At 42.4% G+C, this 25067-nt stretch overlaps 6 protein-coding genes, 1 long non-coding RNA gene and 3 other non-coding genes across 12 annotated transcripts; 3 read left to right on the top strand and 7 right to left on the bottom strand.

Annotated features, from left to right (window-relative positions):
* Nucleotides 1-59: 59 nt before the first annotated feature.
* Nucleotides 60-3001, bottom strand: LOC116204705 (protein THYLAKOID FORMATION1, chloroplastic). Its single transcript, XM_031536932.1, has 5 exons — nt 2559-3001; nt 1830-2097; nt 1311-1527; nt 843-958; nt 60-480 (listed from the first exon to the last, which is right to left on the bottom strand). The coding sequence occupies exons 1-5, from the start codon at nt 2758-2760 to the stop codon at nt 387-389; spliced, it is 897 nt and encodes a 298-aa protein (XP_031392792.1). The 5' UTR covers nt 2761-3001; the 3' UTR covers nt 60-386.
* Nucleotides 3002-4608: 1607 nt separating this feature from the next.
* On the top strand, nt 4609-6281 carry LOC116202354. Its single transcript, XM_031533878.1, has one exon. It carries the CDS (start codon nt 4757-4759, stop codon nt 6104-6106), a length of 1350 nt encoding a protein of 449 aa, XP_031389738.1. The 5' UTR covers nt 4609-4756; the 3' UTR covers nt 6107-6281.
* A 1141-nt stretch (nt 6282-7422) lies between these two features.
* On the bottom strand, nt 7423-10074 carry LOC116204883. 2 transcript variants are annotated; one of them, XR_004156416.1, is made up of 2 exons: nt 9754-10074; nt 7423-8236 (listed from the first exon to the last, which is right to left on the bottom strand). It is a non-coding gene; the product is annotated as an uncharacterized LOC116204883 (long non-coding RNA). The 2 variants fall into 2 exon arrangements; XR_004156415.1 differs by having other exon boundaries at nt 9770-10074.
* On the bottom strand, nt 7936-8042 carry LOC116206511. The gene has a single exon (XR_004156738.1). It is a non-coding gene; the product is annotated as a small nucleolar RNA snoR97 (small nucleolar RNA).
* Nucleotides 9136-9228, bottom strand: LOC116206492. The gene has a single exon (XR_004156721.1). It is a non-coding gene; the product is annotated as a small nucleolar RNA Z223 (small nucleolar RNA).
* LOC116206466 lies at nt 9791-9940 on the bottom strand. The gene has a single exon (XR_004156699.1). It is a non-coding gene; the product is annotated as a small nucleolar RNA snoR134 (small nucleolar RNA).
* Nucleotides 10075-10574: 500 nt separating the features above from the next.
* Nucleotides 10575-12568, bottom strand: LOC116204882. Its single transcript, XM_031537236.1, has 2 exons — nt 12017-12568; nt 10575-11419 (listed from the first exon to the last, which is right to left on the bottom strand). Exons 1-2 carry the CDS (start codon nt 12522-12524, stop codon nt 10725-10727), a joined length of 1203 nt encoding a protein of 400 aa, XP_031393096.1. The 5' UTR covers nt 12525-12568; the 3' UTR covers nt 10575-10724.
* Nucleotides 12569-12620: 52 nt separating this feature from the next.
* Nucleotides 12621-15318, bottom strand: LOC116204881 (putative F-box protein At1g49610). 2 transcript variants are annotated; one of them, XM_031537235.1, is made up of 4 exons: nt 15183-15316; nt 13995-15058; nt 13216-13395; nt 12621-13111 (listed from the first exon to the last, which is right to left on the bottom strand). In XM_031537235.1, the coding sequence occupies exons 2-4, from the start codon at nt 15051-15053 to the stop codon at nt 12809-12811; spliced, it is 1542 nt and encodes a 513-aa protein (XP_031393095.1). In that variant the 5' UTR covers nt 15054-15058; nt 15183-15316; the 3' UTR covers nt 12621-12808. The 2 variants fall into 2 exon arrangements, with proteins under 2 accessions (XP_031393095.1, XP_031393094.1); XM_031537234.1 differs by having other exon boundaries at nt 13995-15318.
* A 1714-nt stretch (nt 15319-17032) lies between these two features.
* LOC116204880 (probable galacturonosyltransferase 10) lies at nt 17033-20502 on the top strand. Its single transcript, XM_031537233.1, has 2 exons — nt 17033-17590; nt 18638-20502. The coding sequence occupies exons 1-2, from the start codon at nt 17453-17455 to the stop codon at nt 20084-20086; spliced, it is 1587 nt and encodes a 528-aa protein (XP_031393093.1). The 5' UTR covers nt 17033-17452; the 3' UTR covers nt 20087-20502.
* A 991-nt stretch (nt 20503-21493) lies between these two features.
* On the top strand, nt 21494-23982 carry LOC116204879 (QWRF motif-containing protein 3-like). The gene is made up of 6 exons (XM_031537232.1): nt 21494-22768; nt 22891-23010; nt 23094-23210; nt 23295-23384; nt 23472-23579; nt 23690-23982. The coding sequence occupies exons 1-6, from the start codon at nt 21497-21499 to the stop codon at nt 23762-23764; spliced, it is 1782 nt and encodes a 593-aa protein (XP_031393092.1). The 5' UTR covers nt 21494-21496; the 3' UTR covers nt 23765-23982.
* Nucleotides 23983-25067: the final 1085 nt, after the last annotated feature.

The raw sequence follows: 25067 nt of genomic DNA, 5'->3' as shown, positions 1-25067 counted from the left end.
TGTTATTTTGATTTTCTCGGCCAAAATCTGAATTTACTTGAAACTTGTATTGCAACTAATTGAAATAGAAAAGCCAAGGGCTTTGGAACTCTTGCATATTTTAGAAACATCATGACATTGTATATTCAAGTATTTACTTCTAGTAGCACTAGATACATCTCGAATAAGAATTAAGAGGAAAATTCCTTATATGAGAGAATACATTTCTGGAAGAAAAACAAGGATGGCGTGAATTATACGTGAAAAATATTTAGCCTGCCGAAGCAAGAGCTAGAACAACGCAAGCCCCAACTCTCATAGCTCGAAGCAAACTGAAAGAGAGACACCGCACTGTATCTTGAACGTAGACAGTCAGCAATCCGATGAAGAAGATACATACTGATGATCTACTGCAGAATGTGCTGGTACTCTCCCACGCATTTTGTGATAGCTTCATTAGCCTTCTGGGACTCTGCCCTTTCTTCTCTCTTTTTCTTCTCCCTGGGAAAGCGATAATTTTGTCAGAAAAGTTATGGTTGCCCAGAAGATCAACAAATTAAGCAGAAATTTAAACCAGATTCATATTGAAAATCCTACTTCCGTAAACCATCAAATCTTATCCTAGGATTAAAATTCTGGGATGTTGTCTATTCGCTCAACCGGAAGCTGATAGAATTGTCCAAGTTGGCTAGTGTACAAAAGATTAGATGGTTCGACGCAAACATGGAAACCATCTACTGCAAGTAATTTCGCTCGTTTCCCTTACCAATAAAAGCATTGTAACAAAGTCGAAATAAGTTCAAAACGTGGAAAAAAAAGAAAAAGAACAAGAAAAAAAGGAACAGTCGTGAGAGTCATATTACCTGTTAACATATTCCTTTAGCAGCTCCTTGGCTTGAACCAGCTTGGAGAGCAGGTTGCGGTAGACATCGAGGTCCCGATCCACACTTCTCTTGTTAACATTTAGAGCAGCACAAAGCTGGTATCACAACATAAACAATAAAACCTGTCAGTGAAACTCAGTTCTTTTCTCAAACTTTTCAAGGCCATGACTATCGGAACATTTTGTTGCTTTAATTTAGATCTGAAATCCCACGATTAGGCTTCATCGCATGAAAACCAGCATTGCAGTCATATAGATGATTTAGGGACCAAGCACTAAGGTTCTGAACAACATCTTAGAGCTAAAATCTCATCTAAAATTAATTCTATGCAACTCTATTGCATAAAATTAAGTCTGGCAACATATTAGAGCTCAATCTCATCTTAGCATCTTTTCATCCCCTCAACCTGAATGGCAATTATAGCAAATGTGATGGAGGAAAAGGAACCTTTTCCAGAATTGTGGGCTCCATGGCATTTGCCAACTCGAGAAGTCGGAAGAGCCCCACTGCAAAGAATCGGCTATAGCCAAAGCTCCCTTTGCTCCCAGCTCTTTCTGCTATGTCCTTAAAAATGGCTTCGACTTCCCCTTCTCTTGTTGAAAACCCAATCAGTGAGTCGGCATTTTGGGAACGAGCCCACTCTTCTAATTTTTGTGCATCAGCTCTGCAGATCGTCCCCATTAACCATCACATAACTACGAAGAATAGCTAAGTTCTTTACTTGTGAATATCTCAAATGCATCTCACCATCATCATTCTCATTATATGGCAAATCTTTATATTGATCATCTGCACATCCCATAATGATATGTTTGGTACCAAGGAATGGGAATGTATTGGACTAAAATCACCACGTAACGCAACCACTCCTCACGATGTTCCAAACCATTCTCTTTTCCGCTCTTTCACACCAAACTTGGTTCAAAATAACCATCTAAAACAGGAAGGGGATTTTAAGCATGAAACCTGTATTGCTGGGGATCCTCCTGCAATGCTTGGATGTATGCCTGAAAGATGATTTCTTTGTCCTCGTCGCTGGGGTACCCTTCCATGAGCTGATCATACACGGTCACGAAACCGAGGGCAAACACGGGGTCATACTGATAGTTCCTCTTGTACCGCATCAAGTGTTGCTGGACGAGCAGCTCCTGTAGCACTGTGTTGTAGACACCAGGAATGGGCCGCTTATATGCCTTGAGGAAATTCTGCTTTGTCTCAGCCACAGTAGGCAAATCTGAAAAAGCCCAGATAAATGGCAATTCACATAATTGCCAGATCAGAGCTTCCATAAATGGCAACTACGCACTATTTAGTCAACACAATGCTCATCCACTTGACGAGCCAACTCATTCTGTGTTTTAAGATGAAATAATAAGCCCGTTTGGATTGAGAGAAATTTGATTTTAATTTTAACTTTAATTTTAACTCATCACACTATACAATAAAAACATACGTTTCCCAATTCAAATTTATAATCACATCTCATTTGTCCTTTTCCACGATCAAAATCAAAATCAAAATCAAAATCTAAGTAACTTCGACTCTGAATCCAAACGGATGTAATTGGTTGCGGCCAAGGAGCAAGATTGAAATTTTACTGAATTCCTATGTAATAGGAAAAAGGGGCTCGTTTTCTATCGTTTTCTCGTCGACCCAAAATCTCGATTTGCTGGAAAATGAGAAGACAAGGCTCACCCGTGGCAGTGGACATGCCCTGTACGACCAAGAGGGAGCCGGAAGTCGAGGCTCTAACCCCTGCAAGGTCACAGAGTACACCTGTACGGAAGCGAAGCCCCTCCGAGAAGCTGGAGCCGAGGACACGCGTCGACGAGAGAGGTGCCCTCCTCTCAGCAGATTGACCAATTGCCGAGAAGGACAAAGAGGTGACCGCCGCCATTTCCGGTCGGGAGCAAAAGGGAAGCTGTACGAGGTTGGTGGAGCTGAAGCCGCCGAATCAACAATTCCCTAGGGAACTTGCAATCATACTGCGGAAGACTTTGACGGAAGTGGGTGAGCTCTGAGCTCTAAGCTCTAAGCTCGGAGGATTTTTTGATTTTCCAGGGGGAAAGGAAAGCGAGGGAGAGGGAGAAGGGAGAGGCAGATAGGCAGCAAGGCGTACTTACCTTATCCATTTTTCTTTTTTGTTTTTCTTTTTTTTTTCCTCGTTGGAAATTCAGGATTTTATTGGGCTGATTTGAAGGAGTAGCCAGTATATTCGTGACACGTGGTTAAAATCGTGATGTTCGATTTTATCAGTTGGTGGTCTGTCGTTTCACTTTCTAAAGAAGTTTCAGTTTTGCAAGCTTTGCTTCGGGTCCATGTTGCACCTCTAATAGGTAATGTCATCTTGTCACGGGATGCCGACTCGTCGAGTGTAGTCGAGTTTCTATATTCCATCTGGCACCATGTTCACGACAGTCAATATCTAGACTGATGACAAAAAGTCCATATGTTTTACGCGCTTATAAAAAAAGGATCCTTTGAATTAACTTTCGATGTATAAAATTTAGAATTCTTAAGTCGAATCACAAACGATGTAGAATAAATTGAAAAAAAGAAAAAAGAAAAAAAAAAGAAAGAAGATTGTCCATACAATATAACAATTTTTGTTGCCCAACTGATTCTACCATAGAGGTTATCGGTAGACAATACATCCTCTATATGCGAATCCACGATCTTAAAAAGGAAGATTTTTCTTTTTAATTACTACTCAAGTAAATGGTGTAAAAAAATAAAAACACCATGGAGATTTTATTAGAAGGTAAATCTTCACATAATTGCTCTCACTTTTTTTTTTTTTGTGGGTAAATTGCTCTCACTTTTTTTTCTAAAGTATTTTGCACGAGAGCCATCACAACTCACGGATCTCCATTTTTCAGGTGCAATGGATCATCCATTGCGTCAACCTACAAAATTGAAGTCACTCTTAATGAGAACTATATTGTTTGGCGGGCCAAGAAATAGGGACCAAAAACAAATGTCAGATGTCCAACTCAATCTGCCATGTAAGTGGCACAAACAAATGGCAAAGGCAAGTACGGACAATTGAGTAGAGAATTCGCCCCGTAACCCGTTTATCCCCTAAAGAAAACTAAAGAGGCGACTAACGTTATTCGAATCGATCGCACAAAGCCGAATATTGACGTTTTTTTGGTGAACACCGAATATTGACTTCGAAATCTCTTCCGAATGAGAGATTATTTCGGTTATCCTACCTCGCCACGTGACATGAAGAAACACCAATTAAATAACAATAAACTAAACAATAAGTGCTAATCACTTGATTAATTATGATAAATTTTCTTAATTAAAGTAATCTTATTGGTTCTTTTCCACCACATAATTACGTGATAGGATCATTTAAAAAAAATTTACCTTCCGAAGGGCTATCCTTGTTAGTTAAATCTTAGCAAAATCACGTGCGACCATCTCCAATCACCCTCACGGGTACACCGTGGGTTGGTGGGGCTGGCCGGCAGTTAAGACCTAAGAGTCACCGAAGTGGGCCCACGGCCTATTCACAGTGGGCCCATTGCTACCAACTTTCCTCGCTGTGGGCCCACGGAAAAGGCCCAAAGTCCTCTTAAGCTTAACGGAAGAGGCCGCGCTCTTGCAGGCCCACTTCGGCTTGCCCAGCCGAACGAGCCTTTGAAATCAAATCGGAGCGTCTATAGGAGCCGTTTCCCATCCAACGGCTGAGATAGCGCCATCCCGCTCCAGAAACCCCAACGTCTCCTTTTCCCCCCCTCAACGGTCAAATACAATCCCCGGACACAAATATTCTTCCTCCGCCTCCCACTGCGCTCTCTCTTCTTCACTGGACAAGAAACAACCGCAAGAACAATCGATAATCTGCCGCAGCCCATCCGATCCTGCCGTAAATTTGCTTGAAGATGAGTGTTCTTCAATACCCAGATGCGTTCGATGCTCCCGATCTTCAGGTCTGGAACAACGCCGCGTTCGACCATGGGGAATCAGAGCCGCTCACCTGGGCTTCGTCGAACCCGGACTGCGTGAACCTGACTCTGTCGCTGGAATCCGATGATTGTAGCAAGGAGAATCGTAGCCCCAGTGGCCCGGTTGGGAATTCTCAGGTTCGGCTGCTGAATCTCAATCTCAACCTGCCCCTCGAGCCAGGGTCGGCCTCCCCTTCCCCTGTGCTGAAGGGCATTAAGTGGAAGGATCCGCAAGAAGAGAAGGTTCAGAGCGGCAGGGACATTGACGCGGAGATCGAGGAGATTGAAAGGGAGATCTCGCGACTGTCGACGAGACTCGAAGTTCTCCGCATTGAGAAGGCAGAGCAGAATCCGAAGACGACGGAACCGCCCCGTGGGAGGGTTGTACCTGCGAAGTTCATGGAGCAGAAGCAGGGGAATAGAAGCTCCCAGGAGGAGAAGAAGATTGATGGGGCTCCGCTTTCGAGTACAAAGCCGAAGATTAATCGTCGAGGGGTCAGCCTGGGGCCAGGTGAGATCGCCTCCGCAGTTAAAACACGGCCATCGAATAAGCCAGAGGTCACTCCGGTCATGTCGGTTCAGAGCCGGAGGAAATCGTGCTTCTGGAAGCTCCAAGAGATCGATGAACTGAAGGTCACAAAGGAGAGGAGGAAGAGCCTTAGCCTCACCGTAAGCCCGAAGACCCAAAAGACTGTTTCCAAGACACAGCCTCAGAAGCAGGCGGTGACAACAGTCGGGTCGAAGAGAGCCACGAAGAAAGAAGAAGGGGTGATATCGGCGATCCAGCCAAAAAGGCTGTTTAAGGAAGGGGAAAAATCGGCCAAGAAACCCGCCAAACTGGGGCGGGTCGTCCCGAGCAGGTACAATCAGATAACCATCAGCGCCGCAAGAAAGAGGTCATTCCCGGAGAACGACAAGGAAGAGGCCGACCGATCGGATAAGAGGAGGGCATCGCAGGGGACCACCGTGGAGGGAAAGGCCAAGAAAAGGTGGGAGATCCCAAGGGAGGTGGTGCTGTACAAGAGCGATGAGGCGGAGGAAGACAAGAAGAAGGCGAATAAATCTTCCTCCGAGACTCCATTATCGGCGGTCAGGATCAACGAGGTGCTGCCGAAGATCAGGATTGCTAGGGGCTTCGTGAACGAGAGCCCGAGGGACTCGGGACCCGCAAAGAGGGCTGCAGAGCTGGTCGGGAGGAGGAACTACTTCGTTCAGGGCGAGGAGGATACGGGGCAGACACAGTTCTGTCAGGCTCTGAGTTTCCTAGGAGACGTCGAGGAAGAATAATTGAACATTCTCATGGTTTTGGAAGCTTTAGGTTTGGGATTTGCTGAAACAGACATAACTCTTGTTATGGATGTTCAACTTGTAGCTATAAAATCTTGCTGTCTTTATGCAACTGAGTGAATAAAGTAATGCTTGGAAACTCTTGTGATAGCTCGAAAGATCATGCTTTTTTGCTCATCTTTCCTAGCAAAGTGAACCTCTCTTTACATGGTTTTTGTTAAAAATCCCGAGCTACTAGTTTGAATGTCGCCTTTCGGCCAAATCCGAATTCTCCTACCTGTAGAATAAGGATCTTCTGATGAAATGCACGATTAGTTTCTTGGAGTATAGTGCTCAAGTATGAGTGTACGGCAAGCTTTGCAGTTTGAATACATTGAATTTTAGTATAAACTGTTTGAAGCATTAGAAAGCCGGCCTTGTTTTCAACTGCATTTCAACTATCTATCTATATATATATATATATATATATATTTAATTGGGTTGTAATAATAAGGTGGAGAGAGAAAATAAAATAAAAGTAATTGTGTTGTTGACTTATCAAAAAAAAAGTGAAAAACAATAATGAATAATTAAGAGAAAATAATTATTATATTGTTGAATTGTAGAAAAAAATAATGAATAATTGAGAGAATTTAGTATTAAAAATTGAATTGAATGGTAGTTAAAATAAAAAAAATGAAGAAAAATGGAAAAATAATAATTATTTTGTTGAATTAAGGATGAGTATAACAGAGTAAAAAAAAGTTACTCCAAAACCAAACATTGCTCGGAGAATAGGGACATTGTTTGAATTGGTTGCCGTATTATGACATTTCGAATTTGAATCTGTTTACTGCTGGTTTCTGTTAAAAGGGAAGGGTCAGCTTCTTGTTATATTGTTTATGTACCTCCGGGATCAACAGAGACGGAAAAAATAGCGTTTTCTCCGCAAGTCATAAGACAACCTTGAAATGGAATGGTGTTCGGAAGTGATACAGAATACTTGTTACAGTTTCAATTCATCTCGTTGTCCCTTTCATTTTCATGCTAGCATTCTAGAGTCACGATATGGAGCTGCGACACCGCCAATTTGGTTCATTTGGATCTATTTTTCGGAGTTGGAAATGACTCCTTCAGGAATGGAAGTGGAGGACCCTTTCTTGGATGACCCCAGAACAAGCCAGGAAACCTCTACTGCTCACATTCTTAAACTGTGCGAGGATGGCAATCTTTCGTCTATTCTTGGAGTCACTACAGCCAGGAGCAAGTTCGATGAAACCCGTAAACTAGGCGATCTTCAAGACAATAAACTCGAACAGCAATGACACCATGAGAAATAGCAGATGAATGGCAAATGAATAACATTATTCTCATTGAACAAGTTTACAGTCTGCACAGCGCCATGAGGATCCCACGGTCTAAAATGGACTCAGAATACTTGGTGGCAATATTTCACACCGTTTCTTCTGATGAAATGCACGATTAGTTTCTTCAAGAGCCTACCAACACCATTAACATGTCGTAAATCTCAAGATACAAATACACTTTCTGAAAACGTACACATGCACTTTGTCAATTGTTTTCAGAAATTTATGACTCCCACTCTGGGCCAATAACTTTTCTGCTGTTCTAATCTTCTCGATGCATATTGTTTCGGGGATGAATCTGCCCTGCAACGAATAACAAAAATGACAAAAACAGACAACTGTTGCACTGACGATGAGAAACACATATCAGATATCTGTTCAATTTTGATGGCTTATCAAACAAAGATTTACATTGTCTCCTACTAGAAGACTGATCCAAAGGATTGGCATTAGGGAAAAGGTAGAAGCCAAAGAAAACTTCAGGAATATGGTGCCGTTGTTTAACCCCGTCTCCATGGAAAATGAAAGAGAAGGAGGTGATGACAACACAGGTTTTATGAGTTTGTCAGACTCCATACCAACCACATGAAAGGGCATGAGTACAGTTAAACTCAAGGTTTGGATGTTCATGATCATAAATAACTTAAAAAAACAAAATATATTCATATCACAGGAAATAGGTTCAAATTTAGAAAAATACTACGTTAAGACTTAAGAAACATATACCAGATGTCTCAGACAGATCCAGTATTTTCATAGAGTGTGGACCCCAAGTAGGTTCTCCCTGCAAGCAGGAACTTGACTATCTAAAACTTTACTCTGTGATAAAGATGAAACACAGGGAAGGAAGTCCAGGAATTATAAGGCAAAAAATCCGATGAGCTCAGAATACATTACAGCTCTATCAATCAAGAATTCACCAGATGCCTCAGACAGATCCAGTATTTTCATACAGAATGTGGACCCCAAGTAGGTTCTCCCTGCAAGCAGGAACTTGGAGCTACCCACACCTCAACATATGGATGCAGCATCACCGACATCAGACATCCTTCACTTCGCAATTAAACAACATGACTATCTATAACTTTACTTTGTGATAAAGATGAAACACAGGGAAGGGAAGTCCACGAACTATGAGGCAAAAAATCCGATGAGCTTACAATACATTACAGCTCTATCAATCAAGAATTCTCTGAAGCAGAACTGGCATTTAAAGTAGCTCCAGGGGGAGTCCTAGCTCGTGGGCTCCCCAGGAACCGAGACATCCTGGCTCTCTGTTTCTCCCATTGCAGCTTCCCGGGTATTTGAGACCGGGCCTGGTTACTTGGCCACCTATGAAAAGTGGCCACGTGGACCGTCGAGACCCACCCACCTATCATTATTGCCTTTTTTCTAGGAAAAAAACAAATATTAAAAAATGAAAGAGCTGTTGTGTCCTAATTAAAGACACGGCTCTATCATTTATTATTATTATTATTATTATTATTATTATTTTCTAAATAAGGGGCGCCAACGACATGTAGGCCAAGTAACCAAAAACCGATACCCACCAACAAGACTTTATCCCACTCACTCACGTATAATGTCAAGATCTTGTACCAGCATCAAGATTTTAAGAAATCATTATTATATTTTGCAAAAACTTTACCAAGGGAACTCCAGGAATTACGACGCAAAAAGTCCAATGAGCTCAGAATACATTACAGCTCTATCAATCAAGAATTCTCTGAAGCAGAACTGGCATTTAAAGCTGCATATAGTCATCATAGCTACATTAGACTTTACGTAACTCCTAGCATGACACCGGGTCACGATAAACCATGAGGGAGCAGTGTGATGCGCAGGAGCCCGCGTACATCAAACGGATCTCACACGGAATTACCATGACACGGTGTCATGCTAGAAATTTTTCAGACTCAAAAATGAAATAAAAGAATAAATTCATATCTAAGCTTTATCCTACTCGCTCAAGTAGGATGTCAAGATCTTGTAGTTCACAAAAAAAAAAGACGGTTCTTCGACAGCATCAAATTCTAAGGAACAACACCGAAGAATATGACAAGACTTTCAGACAATTGCCTAGGAAGCATAAAAGATATGTAGCGCATGTTCTTAGAGGCAAAAAGGTTGTTAATAGTCTCAGCCCCCACGTTAACACCGCCATTAGCATCACTATCTGCCTCCATGACTAGCCTCGTTTCCATGGCGTGATTACGACCGAAAACAAGCTAAAGGTGTGTCGAGGCAGATCGAGAAACCCTATCACACGCACAAGCAACAGGCTTGATACAAAAACTATACCTTTGAACGGTTTTACCTCAGTTCGTATGAGAGAGGGGGATGTCGCGGTCGAATTGACACAGATCAGCCATGGGTTTCACAAAGTGAAGGCTGAACTGCAACACGGACGGCTATAGTGTTCTAGCACGAGCATTGGGGCCGTCATCATCAAGGCGATCTTCAGAGAAGCCCGGGGTGCATCATGCGATAACTCAGTAGAGGACGGAGCAAGCTCATTCCTCCCACGATGGAAAACTGCAACGAAGAATTCTCCACAGTGCATAGCTGAAGGTAGAACTGTGCGTGACGACGCCGATGATTTCTCATTTCACAGGCGCCTTGAGGATTTATATAGAAGTTTTGCTCGCTCAAGAGAAACCCTAACCCTAGCCCGACAAGGAGGCGGGGTTTGGGCCGTGATATGCCCCTTCTAGGCCCACTATGGAGCCCCTAAGGATAATAATAAGCCCATTATCCCCCACCCTCCATGGATCGATCACGACGTCTCACGTGTAAGTCTTTTTCGTAAACCCTGCGGAGTATTCCGTTCCTGATCAAATCCTGCGAACCAAACATGCCCTCAGTTCCTTGGTAAGTTCCTAGTAAAGCGTCCTTTCGAACCTACCTTTAATATACTCTGGAATCATTATTATTATTTTTTAAATTAAAGATTAAATGAGCCAAAAGTGATTGAGTTGCAATGTTTTGTCTATTTTGAGACTGAAAGTGTATGCAATTGCCAGGAATGAGCCGCCCGTGTTTCTGATTGAGATGTCTCATGCTATATGCGAATTTTGGCAGCGATAGATAGAAGCATTCTTGTGTTCGGGCTTCAGGACCGATACGGGGAAAATTGATTGCTATAACTTGCTTCTTGACAAGTTAACTACAGAAAGTAGCAAAAAATGTAGACGAAACAGCACTACAAAACAGTAGTTCATACACTTCCCTGTCCCTCAAAACTACCTGAGACAAGACTAACTTTCGAACAATCATACGGTCATCCATGTCAGATGCCGATACCCAGCCCATTTAGCAGCAACACGAATTCCAATTGCCAAAGCCACACCCAACAGGGGCAATGGGAGCCTTCTCTCCATTACTTCCTCTTCAGCTACATTGCCTTTCGATAGCTTTCTCGAATGGTGATACATTGCTACTGCGAGATATGAGATTATCACCACTGCTCTGACCCAAGGCTCCCCTATTCCGACCATAACAGCCGCAGCAGGCAAAGCAGAAGAGACATCATCTCTCCTCTTTATCAGACGTGAGAATCCATAAATCCCAACCAGCAAGGTCCAGAAGAAGGGCTCCGAGATATAGCCCTTCACAGCAGCATAACCTATTAAGCCCGAAAATGTGAGAGTTTTAGGTTGGCTCTTTACGGCATCAGGTACAACGGCCTCGGCAATTGCAAGAACCAAAGATGCAAGAATGATAACTGTGGTGAGCTCGGGAACTGGAGCGTATGAAACTATACTGGAGTAGAATGCTCGAATGGAGTATAGTGTGGTCTCGATAAATCTGATTGTAGAAGTGACCGGATCTCCAATGAAATGGAAAATGAGGGCTAAGAGGAGTTTCAGGAGATACCCCACAAGGCCCACAATTGCCCACAAAGCTTTCCTCCAGTTAGATAGTTCGAACAGAACTGCCCTCCATGCATATATGAGAAATGCCGCAGCTGCAAGAGTTTATTTAAGCAAGGAAGTTAGGCCAGCAATGACCGGAGAATAGATTAAAAAAAACACAATTGAAGATCCAAAAAAATGAGCAATCGCATCTTAACAACAATCAATCCAGGAAAAATAACAACAACTAAAAGCCAGTGTCAAAACAATCCCCAAAAGACCGTTTTTCGCCGGAAATGAATCCCTGAAGATCAGGAAGTGAGTTGAGTCCCCACATAGAATTCAAGAACAGTAACAACCTAGGACGGAACTCCCGTCCAATGTAATCTTGTTCGTGACCGTCTTGTTACCAAACTACTTCTCCAACCACAAATAATGAAGTTCAGACCTCCTAGTACAAACTAAACAAGTCCCTTTGAGAGCACTTGTTACGAGTTGACAGGACCATTTTTGGCAGCATAGCAACAAAGTCTACCATGAAATCCTCGCATTTCTGTGCTTTGCGGATAATAAAAAAATTGCATCAGAAGGAGAACGAAGATCACGACGGAGCGAAAAGCACGAACTTTGAAATATCTCTTCAATTGCCATTACGTGTAGACAAGAGAAAATCCACGGATGAGTGAACAGAGCAAAAGAAAGCATATTACCGACAAAGAAGGGCCACCGAACAGGAGGGTCAGGAGCTTCCTTGGTCAAGTACCTGAACCGCTCCGGCATGGTGCTCTCTCCCCTCGCCGCTCTCTCTGCCTCGTCCATCTCAGCTCCCGTTCCTCCATCACTCTCTGCGTTCAAACGGAACTCTATATTCCTACTGCCGAGCAATTCCGGATTAGCTCTCGGAAGCAGGAAAATCTTTTGGGCGAATCCCTGACCGGCCGGTAGGGTTCTGGGTCTGAGAGCATCAAACGGAATGGTTCGGCCATGGAAACGAGGCCAGAACTGAGCTGCGAATGTGGGTTTGCTTCGAAGTTGAGGAGGGTTTCCGAGAGAGAGGCGAGCGGAGGGAAGAGAGGAGATCGTCAGCGACATGGCTCCGGCGTTTACAGAGGTTCCGCCATTGTAAGCTATCGGCGAGCCGCTCTGCTCAGGTTCGTAGAGCGAGAGAGAGAGAGAGAGCAGATAACCGTTAAAATGGGCTTTAGCTATCAGGCCCATTTCAGAATTAAGGCCCAAGCCCAAATCTCAGACCAGAAGATCCTTGTTCCCCGGAAACACAATTCCGTTATGTTTTCCATTCGGTCGTACCAAACATGACCAGAAAGCATATCTCAAGTTGCAATACGAGTCTACAATTACATCTTTGAATTTGAGATTCCTGAGATTCCAGATCATTGTTTACAAACACCAAGCACTACTATGAACAGCTCTAATCAATAGTCACTCTGGTGAAAGATCACATGATTCGATCCGGATCAGACATTCCAAGGAACGACAACCCTTCAGCGAAACCTGACTACAGCTTTATGCGAGGCTACCGGGAAATGAAACACCTTCTCTTTATATTTCTTCAATTCTCCATCCTTAATTGAACGATCTTTTGTCCCAATGAAGATAATGAGCTCCTCCAAGACCAGTGATTTGCCAAGTAAAAACTGCACGAACTGGAGGACGGTATCCTTCATCACGTCTCCGGATAATTTAACAGTTTTCAGGCCAGTCCTTAAACAACTGAAAGAGTGGTCTTTCGCTGTCCAGTAGTTGTCTTCGTCAAATTTATACCAGATGAGCCATGAGTCCCGTACCTGTGAGTTTGTGAATAAAAAACATAAGAATGAGTGCACGAGGATAAATTTTACTTTAAGCATAGCATGCATTAGAAAGGATGTGTTTAGCCCATAAAACTTACGGGCGTCTGAGGAAGTTCGCCTTTGAAAATATGAAGATCGAGCGTCTCCAAAGAAGGAGAGTTCCTCAAGAGATTTGCGACTCCTGGGAGGTGCCATTTGTTCAACTTTGTCTTCAGAACTAAGCACTGCCAGTTAGAGGACGGACATTGACAACCTAACAACTCCCAAATCATCGTGACCTGCACCGACCAGGATTTACTAGGTCAATGACCTACTGATGAAAATTTACAAAGGATTTGACACACCGATGAAAACTCATAAAGGTTTCGCAGAGAAAGACATAAAAAGCTTGACCTGATAGAGAGTAGTATGACTATCACATTCTACCCTGGAGTTATATCAGTCATTTCCATGAATAAACATCACAAACAAATGTTTATAGTGGGAAAGTAGCAATCCTACTCATCGGAGTAGGTTATATTTCGGCAAGTTACAGAACTTGTATGGCAAGAAAATCCTAACTTATTCCAGCTGGATGTGAAAGTCGTTTTCAAACTCAGGATGAAACTTGATGCAGTGCAGATAAAAATCCAGCACGCCAGGAAAAAGGCCTTTTCATGTTTCCAGTTAATCAAGTCGCAACATTTGGATACTAAAGATCAGAGTTGAGAATTCATAAATGCCAACAGTTCACGGGAAGTGTTCAAATCATGCCTCTGCAGAGTTAAGAATTAGCGTGCCGTGGATACTCCAACTTATAACATATTTCATCGTGATACCATTCCAGATAAGACTCGGAAATTAGAAGTACCAAAAGAGAGGGACAATCAATCTTTACCAAAATGGGCAGATCATGCACTGTAAGCACTTTCGCATGATGAAGCTTCTCAAAAACCTTCTTGACCAAGAGATAGTCATCAGGAACACAACAAAACTGATTGCAGATATCAATTGTTGCATCATGAAGAGATGGTAAATTCCCAAGGCTCATACGTTCTATCCATCCTGAGATGCTTAGCGATGTGATATATGGGCCTGCAACCTCAATTTTCCATTCTGACAGAATATCTGGTGAAACGATTACCATTTTAAGCATTTGGGACTCACAACTCACCCTACTGAAGCCATAACAATCTTTCAAGGAAAGAGTTTCGAGCACAGGACATGTAGATAAAATACTCTCGATGAGATCATCAGTCAGAATAATATCCTCAAGATACAAACACTTGAGTGCCTTCATACAGCTCTGGGGATAAAATTTCAAACTGCAGCTGGCCACCCTCATTTCAACCAAAGAATTGCTACGGAGAACAGAAGGAGGCAACACGTATCGATTGAAGAAACCAGGAAAGCCGCAGGCAATGAAATCCAAATCGAATATCTCAACATTCCTCTGAATTGCAGATTCCAGCCAAGAGTCCAGTAATTCCATCAACTGTGTTCGGTTATCAGCCTCTTCATCCTCTTCAGGGTCTCGGGGCAAATTTCGATCCTGGAGGTAATCAGCGCTACAGTTAATCTTCAGGCGGAATTTAAAAACCCGCGGGCTTCTATGGAGCATCACGGTACGGTCTACGAAAGCAACAAACCGTCCAAACTGTTCCTCGAAAGGGCCGTCATTGCACAGTTTCTGGGAACAACGGTGAGCCGCGCACCAATCGAAGTCCAAGATAAAAGTTTGATCCCATAGGCGACCGAGGCTCGGGATCATCAGTGTCTTAACGGCATCTCTAGTGGGCAAAAGTGCCAGGATTTGAATAAGGACAGAATCAGGCAAACTGCTAAGCCTATCTACTTGTTCGCCTTCCCTGGTCTCAGCAACCTTTGCCGTCTTCCTCGGACTGCTACCCCTACATTTCTCAGCACTTTCACGGGTTCTTTCCATGTTGATCATCATCAAATCTGGGCATCAATCAGTATGGATACGGAGAAACCACGAGTCCGAAGCTTGTAAAACAGTGAAACAGATGATTCGATTGCAACGATGGGGATGAATCAAATTTGTGATGATGAAGAAACTACTCACAGCAAAGGGCGAAATTGATCAAAGGGGTCGCTCTTCAGAGTCCATTTGAGGAGGACGAGAGCTTCGAAGGAAAGGTTCTATCAGCTGAAAGTGAAATCATGAGGTCGGAATGGTTCAGTGCTGTGAGGGGGATTTTAGGAAGACGACAATGGCTTCGCCATTTTAGAGATTTGGCCTTTTTAATTTGGAGCGCTAACACTTTGATCCTCAAATTTTTCAGTTGCCTCACTTCAGTACCTAAATTAAATTTACCATTAATTGGTCCCTCAATTTCGATTTCGTCTAACACTTAGGCCCGGCCATCAAGCCATCAAGTCCTACAATGAAAAGCTGATGTGGACGCTTACATAACTCTAACGACGTAAAATATATTATTTTTTATTTAATGATATTGAGCAAAACGACGTTTTATTTTTAAAAAATTAAAAAAAAGTTTAAGAACTAAATAAAATCAGGAAAGGAAGCAAACTGACTGGGAGCTCCACAACCAACAATCTCCCCCTTAGCTAAGGCCAAGAGTGAGAGGATGGGGTACATCCGCTGGAGCTCCCTTGGTCGGCCGCCTCCCCCTCAAGGAAGGTCGTCGGTGGTAAATGATACCCCTGGCGATGTCGCCTAAGGGGGATATAGTCGGCCGGGAGTCCCTGCCGGTCTGCCCCCTCCTCTAATTCTGTATTTGAAAACATATCCTGCTTTTTCCGCTTCCGTGCATGCAGGTGGACGCTCTATAATCTAGTGTTGTTCTTTAATTAGAAACTCAAAAAAAAAATGCCACCTTTTCTGGTAATGAATTCTTTTTACATATCTCATGGAATTATGTCAAGTGGATGCAACCCATCCATCTCGAGATGGACAGTAGCCGTAACTAATTAAACACCAACTGACTACGTCGCAAGCTCTATTACTAGTTAATTCAACTTAACTTTTTTTTTTCAATTTAACAACATAATGGTTAATTTTTTATTTTTCTTATCTATTATTCAAATTAATTTTTTAATATTAAATTCCTTTCAATTATTTAACATTTTTTCCTTATTTCCAATGTTTTTTCCTCATTTCAATAACATAATCATTATTTTTTTTTCTCTTCAAATTCTTTAACATATTTTCTCAACTATTTTTGTCTTTTATCTCTTTAAATCAAATTTAATTTTGATAACAATGTTGCGATGGCATTCATAGGTTTAATGGTATTAGTTCTTTCCCGAGAAGTCATTCAATCCCTTAGCCAGATGCTTCTTAATACTTCGGGACCGTTGGCTATGTTAATTCCATGGTCCTGAGTCCTGACCTCCTGAGAAATGTTCAGCTAAGAGAGGATAAGGGAATTTCAAAGAACTAGTTCTCACTTTTCATCTCTACTTTTCTTCTTATTTTCTAATTTTATTTCTTCATGGAAAATATAATAAATAGGTTTATTAATGTTAAAGTTAGAAAATTTATAGTTCATAGTAAATCAGTAACTACTTTAGTATTGGACGCATATATCATGGAAATAAATAATTAATAAAAGGATAGTTATAATTAAAAATTTAAAAAGAAAAAAATTGACTAATGAAAAATTGGAGAATAAAAAAATGATTCTTTAATTTATGCACAAATCTAAATAGTGCAAAAAAAAAAGGAAATTTTGTTAGAAAAATAATATCATTTTTCTATATAAGTAAACATATATTTTGCAGCTCTCTACGTTTAGAAAGTTTTCCTTAAAAAATAAAAAATTCTTCAGGAGTAAGTATGATCTAAAATCTTTTTCCTGTTGCAATTTCCAAAGGAAGATTGTGTTTTTTTTTTTTTTTAAGAATATACAAACTTCCATATTTAATGTTATTTGTTTTTTTAATTTTAAGGAGGCAAACGCGTCCATTGATTCATTAGTTTCGACGAGAAGAAGAAGAAGCAGATCACACAGAGTCACTGCTCGCCAGTCGATTGAGCTCCCAAACTGCCATTGTTACACCGCAGAGAAAAAGCAAAGCAGCAACGAAGAACAGACGCCCCACCACAGAAATCAAAGCACAGTTTCGCATCACATCACGAGCCGTTATCCAAGAGAGAGGCTTTTCTGCTTCTCTGACTTCCCAACCCAAAAGGGTAATGAGTCCATGATCTCTTTTTGATTCAGACCCGCGAGCCTGTTCTGCTCTGCTGCGGATCTCAATACACCAGCTTAGGATCTGAAGCAGATGCTCCGAGAATCGACCTCTCGCCGCCATTGCTGAAATTTCTCCTGCTAGTTGGGTCTCGGGGCGTCGGAGTTAGGCGGAATTATGAGGCGGATCCGGCGGCCGGTCAGGAGGCGGTGGCCGAACGTGGTGTGGTGGGCGCTCTGCGTTGTTGCTGTGCTTCTCTTCCTCGTGATTCTGACTAACAATAGTCAAATCGAATCGAGACCCTCCATGGTCAAGGTAAGGAAAAAGCTCGCCCTTCCCCTTTTTCCTGTTGAGAAAACTGTCGGTGGTGCGGTTGCTCGTGTACTGGGGTTGGATCAATATCCCAAATGGTCCTCTTCTTCGCAGTTCCTTCTTCTCTCGTAACTGACCATTGGGCAATTTTGACGATGTGCAACTGCAATTGTGTGATTTTCGATTACTGTTTGATCCATCCACAGCTGTTCATATGATCTTTAGCAACGTTGCATGCTCGGTTTTGTGTTTTTTTGATATTATATTCTAATGTGATGTGATGACTGTGATTGTGTCTGGTCAGTGCCCGTGATTGCCCATGAAGATTCACTTCAATATCTCAGTGAACTGATTCCAAGTTGTCTTGAGTTGCAGTTCAGGTAGTATGACTAGTTAGATGTCTTAGGACCAATGCCTGAATCAGTAGACGCTGTGAAGATATATTCGAATAGCGATATTCGATGAAAGAACAAATTGGTTTGCTCGGAACACTACCAGGCAATGTGGATGCCTGAAGCTTAGACTAATGCCGGAGAGTGTATGGATCTTTTCTTCTTCTCGATAAGACAATTGATCAGCATCGTGCTCTAAGGGAAATGGTGAAGATAAGTATGATGTAGCAAGAGAGATTTGTGGTTCATTGAGAGCTAAATTCGTGAATCTAAAAAAAGGATTATAGCTCAGTGACCATACTTCTGCTGCCAGTGACATTATCCTGGGAAGCACGCGGCTTTCTGTGAGAATATGAATGCTCTTAATCATCAAAAAAGAAAGTTTGTCAACTTTTTACCATTTTGTCTTTCGTACAGTCTTTCTTATTTAATTGAGATTATGAATGCTCTTAATCATCAAAAGAGAAAGTTGGTAAACTTCTTTGGGCATTTTGCCGGAAACTGTGCTTCAGTTCCCATGATGATTATTTCGGTTTTAACACCAGGATTCAACTCCCTGAACAAGTCAGTTTTCTGTTAAATGAACCAAAAGACAGTATTATGTCTTTTTTCTTTGGAATGATGGATGTGAACATTTCATGATGGTCGTCTTCTGCAGAGGTATAGACATGAAAGGATAATGGAAGGCCTCAACATAACCGATGAGATGCTGAGCGTGAACTCCGTCACCAGGCAACTTAGCGATCAAATCTCTCTTGCGAAAGCCTTTGTTGTCATTGCCAAGGAGAGCAACAACCTCCAGTTTGCATGGGAATTGAGTGCACAAATCCGCAACTCTCAGGCCCTTCTGTCAAATGCTGCCACGAGACGAGCTCCACTAACAGTTAAAGAATCAGAAACTGCCATCCGAGATTTGGCAGTGCTGCTCTTCCAAGCACAACAACTCCACTATGATAGCGCTACCATGATCATGAGGCTCAAAGCCAAGATCCAGTCCCTGGACGAGCAGATGAGCTCAGTGACTGACAAGAGCTCGAAGTATGGTCAGATCGCAGCAGAGGAAGTCCCGAAGAGCTTGTACTGCCTTGGGGTTAGACTAACCGCCGAGTGGTTCAAAAACTCGAACTTACAGAGGAAGCTCGATGAGAGGAATCAGATGCATCTGAAGCTCATTGATAACAATCGGTATCACTTCTGCGTATTCTCAGACAACATTCTAGCGACTTCAGTCGTGGTCAACTCGACGGCTTTAAGCTCGAATAATCCTGACATGGTGGTCTTTCATCTGGTGACTGATGAGATAAACTTCTCAGCAATGAAGGCCTGGTTCTCCATGAATAGATTCCGAGGAGTCACTGTGGAGGTTCAGAAGTTTGAGGATTTTACCTGGTTGAATGCCTCTTATGTTCCTGTCCTGAAGCAGCTCCAGGACTCGGAGACTCAGAGCTATTACTTCTCTGGCACAAGCGATGGAAGCAAGACTCCAATCAAGTTCCGGAACCCAAAGTATCTGTCGATGCTGAACCACCTTAGGTTCTACATCCCTGAAGTTTTCCCACACCTTAAGAAGGTCGTGTTCCTAGATGATGATGTTGTAGTTCAGAAGGATCTTTCAGGTCTTTTCTCAATTGATCTGAATGGTAATGTGAATGGAGCTGTAGAGACCTGCATGGAGACATTCCACCGGTACCATAAGTACCTGAACTATTCCCACCCCCTCATAAGAGAGCACTTTGATCCTGATGCCTGTGGTTGGGCCTTTGGGATGAATGTGTTTGATCTTGTCGAATGGAGAAAGAGGAACGTGACTGGAATCTACCACTACTGGCAGGAGAGGAACGTGGACAGGACACTCTGGAAGCTTGGGACACTGCCTCCTGGTTTATTAACGTTCTATGGGCTAACGCAGCCCTTGGACCCGTCATGGCATGTTCTGGGCCTGGGCTACACAAACGTGGACCCTCAGCTGATTGAGAAGGGAGCAGTACTGCACTACAATGGGAATTCAAAGCCGTGGCTGAAGATCGGGATGGAGAAATACAAACCCCTATGGGAGAAGTACGTCGACTACAGCCACCCTCTATTGCAACAGTGCAATTTCCACTGATTCTGTTGCATTGAAGTTTCAGTCTCCCACGCACGCTCATGGCATCGTGTGAGTTGTATCATGGTATTGATTTATTGTTCTGCTGCCAGTATAGCTCAATTATTTTGTTAGTGCGTGACGGCCCTGATTTTTGTAAAACTTGGGTAGGCAGGTTGAGCTGTAATATACATAACTACACTGTTTAGCTGCATTAAACTTTTGTGGAAGATCAGGATGTTTAAGATTACGTACGTCACGGGAAAGATTCAGATTGTTTTCGGCCTCAGTGACATTAGCTGCGGGGGAATTCAGTGAGGTGCTGTAACTCAACCTAGCTAACAGATTTCCTGTTGTGGGTGTAAACATCACTTATAAAAGTTTCATTCTTCGGGACTTGGTTGGAGCATCGGCTTTTAAATTCATGCTTTTGGTCTAAACAAATGGAAACCGAATGTCTGGTGCAGCAATTCCTTTCCAGTTATAGCATATGTAGCTTTCATTCCTTGTGCATTCTTACGTCTTTCGCCGTTTCTGCAATGCCAGAGCTAGAAAGTCGTAATATAATCGCCATTGTGTCGAGTGCGATTCGATATGCTCTCGCTTTCTCATTGTACGTCACTTCTGGAGAACGAGATGCAGCCTGCAGGAGACTGGAAATCTTCCATGGAGATCTTTGCTACTGTTGCCAAATGTTGGAGTCGGCTGAGGGGTTGGACCGTTTCAACATTAGCCTCGTGGCAAAAGGAGGAAACTCACAGTCGAAACGACAAGCCGGCCGCATATAAATGCCGAGAAAATATTCGATGAATATTACTCATCCATTTTAAATGAGTAAGAACTCATCAAAATGCTTGTAAGTGAGAATTTGTGATTCCATTGTGGGTTAATTTTTCATTTTCATTCATTTTCATTGGATATTATAGATCCAAATGGATAAGTAATACTCATCCAATATATGCTCTATAAATACCTCGTATCCCACTCGCTTAAGTTTCTCATATCGTCGAACAACCTTCTCATCAGTTATCACCAAAACAAACAAACCTTCCACTTTGAAGATCTTCCACATTTCATATCACGAGATGGTATCTGCCTACTGATATTAACTCTTGTTCGAGTGTGAATTTGACTTTGATTACGAGATGATTTAGCTCTAACTACGAGATATTTTCGGTGGGTCATTATACCCACTGAAGAATTAGTCCGAGTCTGGGTCACCGGTTTAAAAAATGAAATTTTTGGCGCAGAAAATCATCCAAAAATCCCTATTATCTCGCCGGCCTGGTGGCCGTTGATATTATCAACTCTGCCGCCACTTTTTCAAATGTTTGTTTTTACCTTAAAGCACCTCATTCTCAACAAACTCCGAATCCTCCATCACTTCCCTCTCTCTTCTCTCTGCCTTCTCCCTTCACAGAGCAGCAATCAACGATGAAGAAGAGTGATGGGGAAACGTCGGTTCAAGATCATCATCATCCGCACAAGCCCCGTAGGACGAGATCAAGAGAAGTGAGCTCGAGGTTCCTGTCTTCCCCGGGCTCAACTCCTCTGCATGATGGCGGGATCCAGTCCCCAAACCAAGCCTCGTGCCCTTCATGGAGGAAGCCGATCACCCAATCATCGGATTCTAAAAGGGCTCTCCGTGGCTCTGACGATATGGACCCCCCACGAGGACTGTGGCCCTCGGCCACCACGATTTCTGTTTCTTCGAGTTCCGATAACAAGAGTTTGGACACTCTTGCTGATCATCTCGGAAACGACAGGCTGAAGGATCTCCTGGGGAGGAAGAACAGCGACAAGAATGTGCCGTCGAATAGCAGTCTCTTGCTAAATAGGCAGAAGAGTTGCAGTGAGGTCAGCAGGTTTGAGAGTGACAGTCATAGGGGCATTACTGGTAGCAGAAGTAGTATTCTCAAAGAGAACCATAGACAGATCCTTGGTGGGTCAATGAGATACACGGGGAAGTTTACTTTCGCTGGCAGGAAATCGACTTCTTCTTCGGCAGCTTCAAACTTATCAACTTTCGAAAGTCCTAAATCTCTACTTCCGGGAAGACTTTCCGTTGATGAGAATGCTCTTTACAAGAGCTCGTCCTGTAGGAGATCAGAGGCAGAGCCTTTTCCTGATTTACTCGATTCTGAGTATGAATCCAGCGAGGCATCATCTTCATGCGCTTCAAATTTATCTTCTGCTTCGAAGAAGTCAGGTATAGAGGTTTCATCACGGTACATGAATAATTTGACAAGAAGGACTAAAAGAGACAACCTGGAGGCCGTGAATGTTCCTAATCTCGTGCTAGATCATGATTCCGAGAAATCAAAGAAATTCACGATAAAAGGTGCGATCAGGAGGGCTAGTTCACTTACAGGTTATGGCAGTTCAAGGTCCCAGTGGGCCATGTCACCGGGCAGGACAGCTTCCCCTCCAATGTCGGTCGAGAACAAATCAAGGTCCCCTTCATTTTCAAGCATGAAACCGCCCTCTAGCCCCTCGAGGCCTAAAGGCGTGGAGAGGTTGCTTAATATGGGACTCGACTTGTTCAAGAGCAAGAAAACTTCCCCTTCTAATTTGTCGCCTTTAGGTTCTTCTAGTGGGGGAGATCATTTCCACCAGCTTCGGCTGCTTCATAACCGATTGATGCAGTGGAGGCTCGCAAATGCTAGATCTGATGTGGCAAGCCAGACGACCACCGAACAGGTTGAGGTATGTGAGATTTCCATCTGCAGATAATCGAACTACTCTAGAAGCATAATTACCGGACTTGTTTTTCAGCCTTTCGTTTCGTGTACTGATATGATTGTATATTGCGTTATCTTTTTATGCAGAGAATTTTGTTATCTGCTTGGGAGAGCCTTGGAAAGTTACGGCATTCTGTGGTGCAGAAGAAGCTGCAGCTCGAGCGAGAAAGGCTCGAGATAAAGCTTAACTGCATTCTCCGCTCTCTAGTATGTGCCTGATTTCGCCCGCATAAAGTGGTAATACTCAAAAATGCAAATTGCATTTAGTTCAAATCCATTTTGTGGTGCAGATGAAGCCACTGGAAGACTGGGGAGATATGGAGTGGCAACATTCGTCCGCAATCTCGAACACCGTGGAGAGTCTCCACTCCATTGTTAGCAGGATACCGTTACAATATGGCGCAGAGGTGAACAAAGATAGAAAATGTTGTATGATCTTCTTGTTCATATGTCTCGAGAAACTTCAACTGAGATCTTTCTCGGTCGTACAGGCTGACCCAATGACGACTTCCTATGCGCTTCGGCATGCATCAGACCTCACATTGTCGATCAAGTCATTTCTGAATGGCTTCACGCGCTCGGTGAGCATCACTGTCTTCTAGCTCTTCTGCATATTTTCTATGCTCTTCTGCATTTGGCCTCGTGATTTCAGCATAATACCTTTACAGGCAGAGAGTGCTGTCCCATTGTTCTCGGAGTTGGCCGAGGTGGTGGCCCAGGAAAAGCTGCTGCTAGAGGAGTGCTTGGAACATCTCAGGATTATATCCCAGTTAGAGGTAAGAGCACAACACAATGCCAACAAATAACCCAAATGTCTTCGATAATTCGAGTAACAATCTCGGTTTGAGACTGATATAACAGTCTGTTTACGTGTCTGTGGTGGCAGATCAAAGAGAGGAACTTGGCATGTGCGATACTTCAACTGCGTTCGTGCCAGCAACTGGCTGACAGCATTAACTGACAAGTAGAGGAGATGTATATAGATTGCTCAACTTCGGTTTGTGTTAGTAGCTTCCACATTCTGGCTGACAAGTTAAAAGTGTCTAGAAATGATTGCAGACCGAGCCATCGGTTTAGAAGGAGAGCGAGAGACCCGACTCAAATCGAGCAGATGACATGAGCTAGTATAGACATCAATTTCTTGGGGGCAGACATTCAACATTTCTGTCCTTTGTTAATGCAAAAGGCTTATGTTCTTCATCCCATCCCGTCCTTCTCATTGAGTCAAGGCAAAGATCAAGTGGTCCTCTAGAGTTCTATTTATTTCAGTTTGTTCCTTGATAGTTGAACTTCATATCAACTGACTACATTGTTTAACTGCTCGGGTGCCTGACAGGAACTGCATCTACATGGCCGATGCAAACACGTTAACCCGACTGTACACCAAATGTATAGAAAGTTCGTAGCACACCACGACACACGCACCATCATGTAAACTAAGTTTAAACACGTTAAACTAAGTCGGTTTTAATAACTTCGAGCAAACAAATTTTTTTTTTTTTAAAAAGAGAGTTGGTTTTAGTAACTACTACTCTCAACATTAACGATGGTTTCCCTTTTCGTTTCGGACTTACTTTGTGGTAAAACGCAAGTCATAAACCCCTGGCTGTGACCTCATCTGTATTGGCTACATGATCAATTTTTCATCATCAATCAATTGCCACTGTGTTAGTGATTCGGGTTATTGAGACGCTCAGAGGCAGAATAATCCATCTCTTTAGACTTATTAGTATTAAAAATCCGCGTTTTGCTGCCGCCTTCAAGTTTATGTTTGTCATGACGATTGTTTATCGAATAATTATCAGATAACACATTTATTTTCTTTTTATTTTTGTACTTATAAAAAAATTAGTCATCAAAATTTTCTAATTCTCTAATTTCATCATAAACCATTCTTAGAACTGAACACTGCTCTCAATTTTTTCTTAATTATTCACTTTTAGTCCTCTATCATTTTTTTTCTCCAAAATATATATATACTCGAAAGAGAAACCCGCGCGATGCTACGGAGTAGTTTTATGAAAAAAATTCATATTTCAAATTCACATTTTGATCATATAAATTATAAAATTATTGTGACTTTATTAAGCTTTTTGTATTTGTAAATTCACATCTCGTGTTACATCCTCTCGATGATTATTAAAGTAGGAATCAAATAAAAGAATTTGAAAAAAAAAGGCTGAATATTCATGTGCCCAAAATTGGCTGTAATACTTTTTTAAAAAAAAATTCTAAAGAAAGAAGGAAGAATAGATTTTTTAAAT

Source organism: Punica granatum, chromosome 4 (genome assembly GCF_007655135.1).
Source record: "Punica granatum isolate Tunisia-2019 chromosome 4, ASM765513v2, whole genome shotgun sequence".
Lineage (NCBI taxonomy): Eukaryota > Viridiplantae > Streptophyta > Magnoliopsida > Myrtales > Lythraceae > Punica > Punica granatum.
Note: the sequence above shows the minus strand (reverse complement) of the source record. Positions and strands in the feature narration are given on the sequence as shown.

Bases quoted from the DNA above. Each gene is read 5' to 3' on its own strand.
- LOC116204705 (XM_031536932.1), bottom strand. From the start codon at position 2,760: ATGGCGGCGGTCACCTCTTTGTCCTTCTCGGCAATTGGTCAATCTGCT. The intron at 1,528-1,829 runs GTTTCATGCTTA...GACGATCTGCAG, and splicing joins GAGGATCCCCAGCAATACAG to AGCTGATGCACAAAAATTAG. The intron at 481-842 runs GTAATATGACTC...TCGCTTTCCCAG, and splicing joins CTAAAGGAATATGTTAACAG to GGAGAAGAAAAAGAGAGAAG.
- LOC116204882 (XM_031537236.1), bottom strand. From the start codon at position 12,524: ATGGGCCTGATAGCTAAAGCCCATTTTAACGGTTATCTGCTCTCTCTC. The intron at 11,420-12,016 runs GTAATATGCTTT...AAACTCTTGCAG, and splicing joins TCGGTGGCCCTTCTTTGTCG to CTGCGGCATTTCTCATATAT.
- LOC116204879 (XM_031537232.1), top strand. From the start codon at position 21,497: ATGAAGAAGAGTGATGGGGAAACGTCGGTTCAAGATCATCATCATCCG. The intron at 23,211-23,294 runs GTGAACAAAGAT...TCGGTCGTACAG, and splicing joins CGTTACAATATGGCGCAGAG to GCTGACCCAATGACGACTTC. The intron at 23,580-23,689 runs GTAAGAGCACAA...CTGTGGTGGCAG, and splicing joins GGATTATATCCCAGTTAGAG to ATCAAAGAGAGGAACTTGGC.
- LOC116204880 (XM_031537233.1), top strand. From the start codon at position 17,453: ATGAGGCGGATCCGGCGGCCGGTCAGGAGGCGGTGGCCGAACGTGGTG. The intron at 17,591-18,637 runs GTAAGGAAAAAG...CGTCTTCTGCAG, and splicing joins CGAGACCCTCCATGGTCAAG to AGGTATAGACATGAAAGGAT.
- LOC116202354 (XM_031533878.1), top strand. From the start codon at position 4,757: ATGAGTGTTCTTCAATACCCAGATGCGTTCGATGCTCCCGATCTTCAG.
- LOC116204881 (XM_031537234.1), bottom strand. From the start codon at position 15,053: ATGATGATCAACATGGAAAGAACCCGTGAAAGTGCTGAGAAATGTAGG. The intron at 13,396-13,994 runs GTAAAGATTGAT...TGGTCGGTGCAG, and splicing joins TGCATGATCTGCCCATTTTG to GTCACGATGATTTGGGAGTT. The intron at 13,112-13,215 runs GTAAGTTTTATG...ACAAACTCACAG, and splicing joins GCGAACTTCCTCAGACGCCC to GTACGGGACTCATGGCTCAT.